We start from the raw sequence: 13,983 nt of genomic DNA on the forward strand, positions 1-13,983 counted from the left end.
CACAGCGAGTCGCCGACTGACTGGGTCGCTGTGATTGGCCAGATGTGAGTCGGCAGTCGCGTCGGCCTTCGCAGTCGGTAGTCTGATACGGGCTTAAAGCTACTTATGTTTTCGTCCGACAGGGGCGCTGCGAGCGCTTTTCCACGCCACGCCCACCACACGATGCTGGCGCGTCAGCGTCAGTACGCGTCGGCTTTCCGGCGAGACTAGATATTCTGTCGGAAACGGTGCGGCAAAGTAGTTGTCAAAATGGCGGCGTACGAAGGGTCCGCGAACGTGAATCCGAATAGCGAAGTGGTTCGCGGGCAAACGTTCGAGGTCGGACCGCGCTACACGAATCTGTCATACATGGGCGAGGGTGCCTACGGCATGGTCGTGTGAGTAATCCTTAACAGTCCCCCCGAGTGTGCCGTTTTCGCTATTTCACGTTCGGTGCGGGTCAATTTTTCCCAGAGGCTCCCCCCGTTCTCTATCCCTCGACCGTCATCTGACAGACGACGATCTGCCCGAGATAAACGATAAACATTCGGGAGCGTTAATATAGCGACGCGCGCCATCTCAGAAACAATCGAATTTGTTTTCCGAGATCGTCATTCGAGCAGCTTGCCGATAATTATATATACATATATACGTAACTCAACGAGTTCAACGAGAGAACGTGCAGCGGATCGGACGAAAATTCGTCCGTTTCGGCCAGGTTTTTCCGTCCATCGTCTCCCCCTTCAATGCTTATTTAACTTTTGTCAGTGTCTGCAATGAGTGGCGTCAGGCTCCCAAAACATTGGACCACCGGTATCCCTCTCTATTTTTGCCAGACCGATACACGTTCTCTCGTTGAACGGAGTACAATTTCATTTTGTGCCGCCAATTTCGAACATATCTTTCACGACCCTTTCAAATTTTTAATTTAAGTCGTCTTTGTCTCTTTTATATTTATCTTCTTTTTTTCTCTCCCTCTCTTTCCATCGTTCTTTCATCACTTTATTCACCTTTCCTTATTCCCTTAGGTGTTTTTTTCCTAATTAATGTGCGTTATAATAAAGCGAAATTGTAATTTACAATTTATCAATCTTATCGGTTTTTATCGACGTGTTATCTGTTATCTAACATGCGCAATCACGTAGCAATAAGCCGCGACAGATTACGTGGAAGATAAATATTTACGGATAAACCCCATATTAGATTGCATTGAAGATTCAAGGTTGGAATTTTGACTAATCAGAATGAAAAGAGTTGAAATTTCTTTGCCTTGATTAGTCAAATATCAATCTTTAATGCGTGGTTACAACGAACTTTTTCTACTGGAATAAAGACATTACCCTTGCATCTTTTTTTATATTTTTATTGCAGTTATTATTGTAACGCACACGCTTGCACGCACACGCAACATAAACGGATAGTCTTACGCGACAAAAGCTTTAGAAATAAAAAAAAAATTTTTTATATTTTTTTTTATTTAATGATATACTTTTGATAGATTTGAAATTAATTTTTCGATATTTATGATGTTAAATTAATATTATTATTGTATGAATTACTATGTAGTTTAGTAAAATTAATCAAACATAACATAGTAAAATTAATAAAAAATCAATCATATTTTATATTTTATTATATTTATTTTTTTACTTGAAAAGGAATAATATTTTTGCTTCTATTAAGATGATGCTCTGCTTCTCTGCTAAAAGTATCTCTTTTATTCAAATAATACAAGATGGTTAATATATGAATAAAATTGTGGGACCAACCGAGTTAAAAATCTTTGATAAATAACAAATGCGAATAGATTTTTTTATATAAAACTTTCTTTTACTACAGATCTGCCTACGACAACGTAACCAAAACGAAAGTAGCTATTAAAAAAATTTCTCCATTCGAGCATCAAACTTATAGTCAGAGGACTTTGAGAGAAATAAAAATTCTTACAAGGTTTAAGCATGAAAATGTAAGTATATATAACATGAACAGTTGGATAACGCAATATTTTTTTTAATGACTTATTGTTATTAAGTAACTGTTTTCTTTATAATAGATAATAGATATAAGGGATATATTAAGAGCTCCTAATTTAGAGCAAATGAAAGACGTATATATTGTTCAGTGTCTGATGGAAACTGATCTCTATAAATTACTGAAGACACAAGTAAGTTATCCGCATATATATATCTCTACGCAGTAAATACCGTTTGTTTTTTCTTGATTCTTTGAAATTAGATGGATAAATGGAAAATTGTCTATTTACTGCTTATTTGGAGCGAAAAAGTGGAATTTAATTTTTATATAAATTAAATCTTTTTTAAATCTCTTATATAAATTAAGTTTTATGAATTAAATATAATTTATTTCATTATTTGTATGATAATATTTGATAACATATAATAACGATTTGATCCAATTGTTAGTACTATATGTAACTATGATGTAACGATATAATGTGTTATATTACATGTTACATTTATGAATGGGAAATTACAACTGGTAATATTTACTACAATATAAACATATATTATCTATAATATTTAATTCTGTTGTAAAACATTAATAACGGTATTTACTAAGTACTTATTGGCGTAAAACTGCCTTGAAATTGTTAGAAAAGAAAAAAGCAATGTAGACTCGCGAAGAAATACCCGAATAAAATTTTGTTTTTTTTTTCAGGCTATTAGTAATGACCACATATGTTATTTTCTGTACCAAATATTGCGAGGACTGAAGTATATACATTCGGCAAACGTGTTACATAGAGATTTGAAACCGAGCAACCTGCTGTTGAATACCACCTGTGACCTTAAGATCTGTGACTTCGGTTTAGCGAGGGTCGCGGATCCGGAGCATAATCACGCGGGTTTCCTTACGGAGTACGTGGCCACAAGATGGTACAGAGCTCCAGAAATTATGCTTAATTCTAAGGTAATTCTTAGGCAATTATTATAAACGAAAACATGATTTAAAAGATGACAATTCGGACACATGTCCATTATATCCAACAAAAAAAAAAAAAGAAAATCTAATACTTTAATACAATTTTCTTCTATTTCAGGGCTATACAAAGTCTATAGACATTTGGTCGGTCGGTTGTATTCTGGCAGAGATGCTCTCGAGACGAGCGATATTTCCTGGCAAGCATTACCTGGATCAACTGAATCACATTCTCGGTGTCCTCGGATCACCCTCGCCAGAGGATCTCGAATGCATTATAAACGAGAAAGTACTGGACGTTACGCTTACGTTTGTGCCTCTTTGTATCTCATTAAAATCTAAATTTTGCAATGCAATTTGTATATATATATATATTCGTTGACTTAACACTTTTTATTTATGACGTTAGTTAAAGTGCTTTGATTTCAGGCGCGCAATTACCTGCAGTCCTTGCCGTATAAGCCGAAGGTAGCATGGACGAGTCTCTTTCCCAATGCCGACTCAAGAGCCTTGGATCTTCTGGACAAGATGCTAACGTTCAATCCCAATAAACGCATCGTGGTGGAAGACGCGCTGGCGCATCCCTATTTGGAGCAATATTATGATCCTGCCGATGAGGTAAGATCTATTTGTTTCAAGATCAAAGTGTCTATTCTCTGGAAAAATTGGGAAAACTGGGAATTGTTAGGGATTATTTTTTACTTCGAAAAATTTGGGAATTTTTATGGAATTTTATTGAGACGCAAAGAAATTTTTTAAAAAATTGTCTGATAATTTCATTCTTATTTAACACTTAAGAAACATATATTTAACATATCTTTTTGTTAAAATCAGTTTTTATTAAAGTCTCATTTTTATTAAAATAATTTTTTTTATTGACGATCTTTTTTTCAAGGTTTCATATAAGTTTCAGAAAATTGTTCGATTTAAATAAATTAGTACTTAGGACGTTTATAGTAATTATTCTTTGTTTTATATTTTTATATCTTTAGCGTTTGGATGTAGTGATATCTGCATTTTTTATTATTGTGTAAATATCAATTTTACGTTTAATAAATCAATATTACCATTTAATAAATTTGCTACGCAAAACTGCATTCTTGATAACTTTCTTTGCAATTGAATGAATAGAAATCATTAGAGAGCGTATGTACAATAAAAAAGCTAATTTTAAAAAGCTGCATCTACAACTTTTCTTAATACTTTAGCTTACTTTATCATTCTCCAAGATTTTTTTTTATAAGATTTGAATAGACATTCTGAAGATTTTGCGATTACGGGATGCTATTACTATTGTGACAATTTATATTTAAAAAATTAAATATAATTTTCTCTCAGCCTGTAGCGGAGGAACCATTTAAATTTGACATGGAGTTAGATGATCTCCCAAAAGAAGTATTAAAACAGTATATTTTCGAAGAGACTCTATTATTTCAAAGGAATCATCAAGAAAACGCTATGTAGTTGATCGGTAAGTACTAACAATAAATTACGGTCTCTGAATCATTGATCTCATGATCTATCAATAATTTTAATTTTTTTTAAGGCTTGTTGTTGCCGGAATAGCCGATATGGAACCGAATGGAAAAGAAAAAACAAAAAAACAATGGAAAAGAAGAACAACATAAGTGGAATAACGGAATTGATATTTTGAAGAAAGCGTACTCCTAATACGCCACTTTTTCGCTGATCTAATTAACGACGAGACATAAAAAAAGTGTTAGGATGTTGACGAAAGATGTAGTTGAGCGATTCAACGAAATGATAATCGTGCCGATTAATCGGGTGAGTGATGCAATCATGTACACGCGCCTGTACTTTTGCATGTCCTCTCTTACCGGAAGAAAAGAGAAGTATACAGTGTTTCTTACGTTATATCGAAAAAGCATAATATTTCAATAATTGGTATGTATATATATATATACATATATAAAATATGTATTTTTAATTTATAATCATCGTCGTATCTCTCTCGTACTGCACCGTACCGTCTGTCTGTGATTTAATTGTGAATTGCGAGCGTGACGAGATGTAATACGTGATATATTTTTTGTCCTCATCATATTATCGTTCTCTTTCTTGAATTATCCTCCCTCTCCGGAAGCCGGAAATAGCTAAGATATACATTATCGCGTAATTGTACAGTATAATCAGGGCAATATATACAAATTTGACTTTTCGTGCCTCGATACGAAGGTCCTGTTGAGATATTCGTCTCTATAAACATAAACATTTACTTCAGACGGAATTCGAAGATGCTTGTAGCGTATAATTCGTAATAATTCATCTCGTATGATGTTTCTTCGCTTGTGTGTGTGTGTACGTATGATTGTGTGTGAGTGTGTATGTGTGAGAATTCCTTTTGGTATTTAATCTGTTCGTGATAGTCAACCGTTATAGCAAATACGCGACATATAGGCGCCACGATAATTGAGCAGATTGGAGAGGTTAATAGAATGTCATTTACGTTGAAAGGAATCGTGATCTCTCTTTTTCTCGTTCTCTTTCTCTCTCTGTCTGTCATTTTCTGAACGTTGCGATTGGAGAACGATGATGTTCGAATAAGATACGAATAACGCGATAATTAAAATAACATTTACAAGAAACTCTCGAGTATTAATATCTCTGTCTCTTTTTCGGAGAATTCTTGAAAATCTGATATGACATATAAACTACACTGCACTGAGCTTCGAAAATCTTTTTTCGAAGTTGATATCACGATTTCAAAATTTACTCGTGATAAGGTTCATGAATTGAATTACTAGAAATCAAATCCGCCATTTGATTTCCGATATTTTCCATTCGAATTCTTGTCGAATCCGTAGAAAGAATTTCCCCTCGAAATTGTGTTTACATTAAATTAATAAGCGAGAGTTGAAAAAAAGAAGGTATAAAAGAAAAGAGATATTTACTTCCTCTATTAATTGTTACCGTACACGATATTCATATTCTTCGCGATTCATCTAATAAATTGAAGAAAGATCCTATAAGAGAGATTCTTATCTAGATTTAAGACACATTTTTAATAAGTACAGATTCTGAGATTGTTGAGGGTGATTCGCACATTATATTGGCGTTCTTCGTCTACGAAAGAATGTCAGATTTAATAGCGAACAATATTCTATTATTATCATCAGAGATGTGCAAAATGGGTGTTCAAATCCATTTGAACTAGAAAATGCAAAATAAGAAATTGGAAACTGTCCATTTGAAAATGCAAAATGCTTTTTAGACACTCATTTAAAATAGGAAAAATAGGCATTTTAAAAATGGTTTTTAAAATAAAAATTTTTCAATATTTACATTTCTATATATTACAATTTATTTATATTTAAAGTTCTTATATTTTATTATTTATATTTCTTATTGTTATTTCTTATACTTATTATTTCTTTTAATATAAACTTGACAACAATTGAATTACCTAAACATTTACATATGGGATTACAAAAAATGTTTACAGACATTTAGTTATTCTTTTAAAATGACATTTTTTATCGCAATGCTCTTTAAAAGTACATACATATTATTGATATCTCAATTAATTTTTAATTTGCAAAAAAATGCATTTGAAATAGAAAATGGGTAATGAGAATCATTTAAATGGAAATGTAAAATAGTTTTTTTTAAATATATTTTAAACGCAAAATACACAAAATAGGCATTTTACATTTTGTATTTTCCATTTTAATGCATCTATTTCAAATAATGCATATCTCTGAATTATCATAATGTGTCATGATTTATTAATCTCATCATGATTTAATATATATCCATTTCTTCCTTCGACGTTTATCAAATATGCATTCGACTGTCAAAATATTGTCGTGGAAAAAAGATATAAAAAAAAAAGAGTCGAACAAGTCTCTCGTGGTTTACACTTTTCTCGTACAAGCCTTGATTTTATAACACCTAACACATAAAGTTATGTAGACGATTACAAGTAGTATTCATTCGACAAGCACAAAAATTTTTTTCTGGAAAAAGAATCATTGGTTCATATATAATGATGACAATCCCCTTTGTAGCGACAAATTCTAAATTAATTATGACATATGCTAGAGGATTCCTTGGGAATGGTGGATTCTTTGTAAACACTCTTACATTGTGTAATATATAACTCGAAATGAAATAAATGTACACATTTTTTTCTTTTTGCGATCCAAAAAAGATGACAGATCGCTGTCTTTGTCATATGAATATTCGACGTATAGTGAAAAATCGAATACAATTATACGATTCTTCGTGACGAAATGAAATTTTAATATAATTAATTTCTTGCATAATTTCTAAAAAAGAAAATAGTATATTATGTACACAACTTTTTATGATCTTTTGATTTATCTCGACAGAATTATTTGACAATTCACGATGATTTAAACATATATCAGGATTTTTAGTATACATATATACATGTATATAAAACTTTTTTTTAACTGTGCTTGTTAACATTTTTAATCCTAAAGCAAAAATGGAATCTTTTACGATATTATTTAGCAGTTTATAAGATATTATTAAGATAAGTTCTTTTGAAAAGTGATGGTCATTTCAAGGTCTTTTAAAAATAATATGCTTTCATATCACAAATTACGAGAAAGTTACGATAAAAATCATGCGTTCAATAAAAATGTAAGCCGACGAGAAATCGAAAATTTCCCTGTCAACGATATAATTGGATATGTAATATACATATATAATACACACACACATACACACATAATATATGAGAAGATGTTTTAGAAATAGGTGGACCAAATCCAAAAGCATATTGTACTTATTGTAATGATGAAAAAAGCATAGCTTTCTTTTCGAGTTGGAAATACTTTTCGTTTAGAATAACTTATTCAAAATAAGTACCTTTTATTAAAAGTATAAATAATAGTGTTTACTTTAGTATTAGTAACTTGAAGAGTCTGTCGTAAGCAAGAAATGTTTATAGCTTGAAAAGGAAGCATTTCCGAATCCATATTTATATGACTTTTTCATCATTACAGTACATATACAATATGCTCTTAAAGTTCGACCATCTATTTTTGAAACCTCTGTATATATAAGGAGATAAAAAAAACATCAATATCATCAGGCCTAATAATATACTTAAAGTTATGTACGTGTACTTGTTGTTGTTGCCGATTCTTATATATCCAAACATTAAGCGGAACATTTCGTCCGCCGATTTTCAATGTTACGATCGACGATATTATATATCATTGAGATGTGAAGAGAGAAAAAAAAGGACAGGAGAGAGTAAAGAAGAGCCGTCGTTTTCTCAAGAAATAGAACGATTGTTGTTAGTCCTCGTAAACGAGTGAGAAAAATCAATAGCGTTTTTACGTAGAATATATAGAATGAAAGAAGAACTTTGGAGAAATTAAAAAAGGCCATATAGGCCTCTTAACAATGACGGGCAAGATCGACATTTTTCACATATGTGCGTCAATCAAACATGTATACAGATGTTTTTTCAGCAAGCCATCGCGGGAGGACCTATTTATATTATTGCACAATTATCAGCGTTGCTTTAAAATAACATTTTTAAATGTATTTACATAAAAGTATAAACTTATAGGGGGGTTTCTGTTTAATTGATATTGTCAAATTGATTTTAATTTAATTCATTTCAATTGATATTGTCAAATATTGCTGAAACTATGGCTGTAACGAGAAAAAACTCGATAATCTTGTATTTTGACTAAATTATTTTTCAGTCATTTGAAGATCAACCTAAGTTTTTTTAAATGAAACCACTCATCGAATTCTTTTATATAATTCCTCACAATATTTGGCATAACAAGTTATAAGGATATACAGTGGTCAAAAATTAAATTAAATAATTTACGATATTTTATACTTTAATATTTGACATTATTTTACATAAACTATAAAATATATCTTGTAAAACATTCATATATATATATATATATATATATATATATATTCATTTTTCGATGATCTTATTTCAATACTTTTACTTGTGCACAAAATAATGTAAGGAATCAATTGATGCAAAGAAAACATGTTTTTAAGAAAAAATATGTAGCTGCTAATTGCAAATTACGTATTTTTTCTTCAAAACAACTATGTGTTTTCTTTATACCAACTATTTTCCCTCTCGAAACTTTTTAATTTTTATATAAAATATTTTCTCGTTACAAGCAATTATAGTTTCAGCAATATTAGACTATATTAATTAAAATAAAATATCCTGTGTGCATATATATATATATATATATATATACATATATATATCAACGATTTAATTGCTTTATCTTTTCAATGCTTTGATGCACCAACAAAAACCAGAATTTCTCCATAAAATATTTTTATTCTCGATTCTCTATTGTTTCAGCTTTGGTCCTTCGCTAACGGCAATCGTGAAAGATATCATCTTGTCCGATCAATTGTGTCGCCGTGAATCATTGATGGTTTTTTCGTCGCCGAAGTTACATTCATAGTGTTAAAAGCGAAATGCATTTAATATGATTGTAATTGAAATCGTAACTTTCAATTGTTGCTTGCTCTTTTTTTTTTAAATCAAATTTGCAATTTGTTCAAATTTATGCAATAAATTTCGTCTAAAATAAAATAAATATACAAAAATGTGATAAATAATAAAAAAAGAAATATTGTGAAACTTATAAAGTATTAATTTTTAATACATTATTAATTTTATAATTCACAGGCTATTAAAAACGCGAGGCTAAACAGTCATAAAAAATGGTAGATTGTTTTGAAATCTACTATTGAATTGCTTTATTTTTTGCACACTGATATTTTTCGAAAGTATATAATATTAAACACAGAAAAGAGACCATAAATGGAAACATATGAATAAACTATGAATGTAACTAAGGAGCTATTTGAGAAATAAATGTACTTACTGTGTTCTCTTTACTCGATTTCTTTATTACCTCGATTTACTGCTCCAAATAATTGTTATCTGAGACGGATTATCATTACCATAATGTTAATTAAATTATCATTATCTATATTGTATTTTAAATAGCTATTCCAAACTATTATTGTACTAATATAAAAATGGCTTTATTGGCCAATTATTCGATGTCTTTATTGCGCCACACACATTCGTGTATCCTTATAAACTTTCTTTTTTTAGATTATAAACACTTTCTATTGGTTTTGCACTTTCTGAGGTTTTAGTTACATTTGTGCTGAATGATAATGAAAAATATAAGATCTTATTTAATAAATATTACGCATACACTACACTACACTTTTACATTGCTCATAAGTTTTGGTCGTGCTTGTGATTTAGCAACAAAAATATTTGAAAGACAGCGAATATAGCTCAGCGAACAAATATTTATTTCTTTATTCACAATGATATCGAGTATATTATGTATCTATCAGTGACCTTACTCTGGGATTAGAATTATTTTTACAAGATATCTCGAAGTTATTTCCGAAGACTATAAAATTATTGTTTTTCTTTTTTTCTGATTTTCTTCATGCAAAAGTACAGTTTTTTTACACTTCGAGATAATATGTATATAAAAAGAGATTTATCTTCGACAAATTTCATTTTCTTTCTATAATTGCACAAATGACGGTCAAAGTACTTGGTTGTCTATTTTTTTTTCTTTCTGCAGAATATATCAATTTATATAGATACATAATTTGTCAAACATATACTGTCATTAAAAGTATTCATTATCTTATAACGATAAAAAATGTAGAAATAATGATTATTATTGGAAGATTGATTGTACAGTACAAAATAAGAATTCTGAATATCTTAATATCTTTTCTCGCTCTCTATGTATAAAAAAACTTTTCTAATGATGAAAAAAATTCCATTATTAGTTGCATAAATCATATATAATTACATACACATATTTATATGTTATTTGTATTTCTCTGCAGCCAATGTAAAATGTTACGAAAAAAGTGAAAAATCTTAAAACAATGCACTAAGATAATGAGCACTTTACAAGTTTCAAATTTTTAAACAATTAATTTGTACAAGAATCACTCTCCTTCATTATTATCCTTTGTATATTTATCATTTTTCACTTCTATTCTCAGTGGAGAACGTCCTCTGGTGTGATTGCCGATACGTGATCGCAAATCGCCGCCCTTTAAGGTACTTCTCAAATCACGGCTGTTGGATCGTCTTTAAGAAATACAATATACGTGAGTCTTTAGATAAAATGAATACTTAATTATGTAATAATAAGTTAAAATGTTATATCTTACACACACACATGTGCATTTCTCCAAAAATATTATAAATATTAAATAATTAAAATATTAAAAATATTAAAAACAAAAATTTTTATATAATTCATACACTAATAAAATTGTAAGAAGTATTACCAGAATATTTAATATATATATATATATATATATATATATATTATAATATTTAAAGTTTTATAATATTAAAGTTGCAATATGTGAAAAGTTGATTTCAAAAGGATATGTAGCAAAGAAGAGGGAGAGAGAAAAAAGGGGAAAGCGAAAGAACATGCGCGAGTTATGATAAAAATAGATGAAAAAATTATCCTTTTACCTGTTTTTCAAATAGCTATCGCTCGTTTCGCTTTTTGCATGATTTAATCTTGCCCAGACAGTGGAAGCAATGCGTGGCTTGGGTGGGACCACCTTTATCACGCTTCCTTTAGGGCCCTGAACTTCTTTTGCAGGTACATTGCTGACTTCGTCACTATCATCATCATCATCATCATCATCGTCCTCTTCATCCTCCTTATGTTCGCCCTCTTCTTCCTCTTGCTCTTCCTCCTCTCCTTCTCTCTCTTCTTCTTCCACCAGTATACACTGTCCATATTTTTGCTCCATCTTGCCTTCTTCCGCTTGATTGTCTTCATCTTCCGATTCTTGCCATTCTCCTTCCTCTTTCTCTGACAATTGTGCCTCGTTCTGATAATCTTGTCGGATTATTGCTGAATTATCGTGTTTCGATTTTGTTAGATTCGTATTTGTGACCACTACTTGAATGGGATCATGGAACTGCGCTTTCGTTTTCGGTCTCCCTAATTTCGATCGCAAGTCACCACTGCTATTTAAGTTGTTGAGGACCATCTGAAGAAAAGAATAATTGTTTATATACAGGTATTTACGAAATACGCCTTAAAAAGTTTGTCCAAGTATTTTGCAAACATTCTGTATAGAAGAGTAAAAGAGAAATATTCTTTTGACAACAAAGAAATCAACTAACTTGATATCGGATTTTTGCTCGTCGCTTTTGCAATTTTTCCTCCTCATCGTCAGCGTGCATTCGCATACGGGGAATTTTACTTCGTTTACACCAATTCTCATCGCTGTCGCTACTCGAACTGGTCTCTCCCAAGTCTTCCGTTCGTGTCGCATCTTTATCCTTGCACTTGATTCCCAATCTCTCCTTTATACCGCGTACTTGGTGATCTTTAATGCCATTCCTTGGAAGAAAGTCATCCTCCACAACATCGTTCAAGCCCCACGACTCAGACAATGCGCCCCATGGATTTTTCGTTTGACTTCTATCTTCATCCTCATCCGATACCATATGTTTAGTTTGTTGGATTTGCTTATACATACGCTTACGGGATTCTGTTAGAATTCCTTTGAGACCTGAGAAAATTTGCATAAAAAGAAAAAACTATCTTATCACCTTTACCTTCATCGATTTTAAGAGTTTTATCTTCGTAACATGCACATGCATAAAACTGCATACAAGTTTACCTCCAAAGTTGGGATTTCCATACTTTTTGTAGTATTCGCTACTCTTTTCCGCATTGACAGACTTTTTATCCATCCTGGTAGCAAATCTTAAAAAGATTCCTTTAGATTTTGGATAATCCACTCCCTTCCTCCATATACCTGGTGGTAATGGATAATTGATGTCTTTAATATTTATGCAATTCTCTTTCTTTTCATCCTTATCTATGATAGACTCATTTTCTTCATCCACTGTCATTATGCTGTCTTTCTTGGAATCCTCCTCTTTGTCTGAATATTTCACAACACTACCTATGATTTTTTTAGATAATCCTAACATAGCTCTGGCTGCCGATAAATTGTCGAACCAGACTATATTACCTATAATGTAATGAATTATATATTAAATAAATATCAGTCACAAACGATATATCATCATACATGTTTTTCTCTAGAACAAAATCAAACTTTGAAGCATACATGAAACATCATTGATCCATTCGATAGACTTCGGAGCATAATCTTGAAAATATTTGAACACATCTTTGGTGCTCATATCCTCGGTTCCTCTCATATGGATTACATTCACTCTGGTGTTCTTTGAATTCTCGCTATCATCCGTAATACCCATACTGTAAATATTATATATAATCACTATAATATATAAAAATCATAATATACAATATTATATATAATTAATATTATGTATAATCATAATTATTATATATAATATATAATTATGGATTGCTTTCGTGCCAAATAAAATAATAATTTTTTTTACCTGCTATATAAATCCTCTTCTCGATTCGGCGATTCCTTGAATTTCTCCAATAAGCCAAAACGCTTCGCCCGTTCTTCCATTTTCAATTTCTCCTCTTTGCTAAAGATATCTATACCAGTTGTAAATGTGGATTTTTCATAGTTGCTGTCTAATGGTGGTGTTTGAATCTATGTAGAATAATTAAAGAGCGTCTTTTTTACAAATGGCATTGATTAATAATACGGAATCGATTAAAATTAATATAATTTTCCTTACCCGTAATTCTGTTGGCAAAATTGTTTTGACTCTGTCTACTTCCTCGATAGGCATCATCTCGACGTCCGAAGATTCATCATACTCATCCATTGTGCAAATGCGACGAATGTGCTAGGCGTTTAAATATTGTTAAGAAAAATCAACTACTATCGTGAATTTCGTAATATTCCAATTAGTAACAAATAAATGCTTACAATATATCTGACAAAATTAATAGGTTACAGTTTACAAATAAGATCAGGTTCTGTCATGGCCACCCATTGAACTCTACGTAGAAGAGCATCTAAAAGAAGCGAGAGAGAGGAGAGAGAGAGAGAGAGAGAGAGAGATAAAGTCACTAGCTAGTGACT

General features: G+C 31.2%; 2 protein-coding genes across 3 annotated transcripts; one reads left to right on the plus strand and one right to left on the minus strand.

Annotated features, from left to right (window-relative positions):
- Positions 1–189: 189 nt before the first annotated feature.
- Rl (Mitogen-activated protein kinase rl) lies at positions 190–9,813 on the plus strand. The gene is made up of 8 exons (XM_083037498.1): positions 190–377; positions 1,819–1,945; positions 2,033–2,143; positions 2,659–2,910; positions 3,041–3,208; positions 3,349–3,537; positions 4,258–4,390; positions 4,466–9,813. The coding sequence occupies exons 1-7, from the start codon at positions 250–252 to the stop codon at positions 4,381–4,383; spliced, it is 1,101 nt and encodes a 366-aa protein (XP_082893624.1). The 5' UTR covers positions 190–249; the 3' UTR covers positions 4,384–4,390; positions 4,466–9,813.
- A 411-nt stretch (positions 9,814–10,224) lies between these two features.
- LOC145935843 (uncharacterized) lies at positions 10,225–13,930 on the minus strand. Of its 2 annotated transcripts, XM_083037496.1 has the most exons (8): positions 13,828–13,930; positions 13,634–13,744; positions 13,379–13,545; positions 13,078–13,229; positions 12,622–12,978; positions 12,119–12,510; positions 11,453–11,982; positions 10,225–11,053 (listed from the first exon to the last, which is right to left on the minus strand). In XM_083037496.1, exons 2-8 carry the CDS (start codon positions 13,721–13,723, stop codon positions 10,909–10,911), a joined length of 1,833 nt encoding a protein of 610 aa, XP_082893622.1. In that variant the 5' UTR covers positions 13,724–13,744; positions 13,828–13,930; the 3' UTR covers positions 10,225–10,908. The 2 variants fall into 2 exon arrangements, with proteins under 2 accessions (XP_082893622.1, XP_082893623.1); XM_083037497.1 differs by having other exon boundaries at positions 13,634–13,900.
- Between the last annotated feature and the right edge of the window lie 53 nt (positions 13,931–13,983).

The sequence above is a fragment of the Prenolepis imparis genome, unplaced genomic scaffold (assembly GCF_030444845.1).
Source record: "Prenolepis imparis isolate NDT839.2.m4 unplaced genomic scaffold, iyPreImpa1.0 SCAF_5, whole genome shotgun sequence".
NCBI lineage: Eukaryota > Metazoa > Arthropoda > Insecta > Hymenoptera > Formicidae > Prenolepis > Prenolepis imparis.

Bases quoted from the DNA above. Each gene is read 5' to 3' on its own strand.
- Rl (XM_083037498.1), top strand. From the start codon at position 250: ATGGCGGCGTACGAAGGGTCCGCGAACGTGAATCCGAATAGCGAAGTG. The intron at 1,946-2,032 runs GTAAGTATATAT...TCTTTATAATAG, and splicing joins CAAGGTTTAAGCATGAAAAT to ATAATAGATATAAGGGATAT. The intron at 2,144-2,658 runs GTAAGTTATCCG...TTTTTTTTTCAG, and splicing joins ATAAATTACTGAAGACACAA to GCTATTAGTAATGACCACAT.
- LOC145935843 (XM_083037496.1), bottom strand. From the start codon at position 13,723: ATGGATGAGTATGATGAATCTTCGGACGTCGAGATGATGCCTATCGAG. The intron at 13,230-13,378 runs GTAAAAAAAATT...TAATATTTACAG, and splicing joins GAAGAGGATTTATATAGCAG to TATGGGTATTACGGATGATA. The intron at 11,983-12,118 runs GTTAGTTGATTT...TCTTTTCTTCAG, and splicing joins GAGCAAAAATCCGATATCAA to ATGGTCCTCAACAACTTAAA.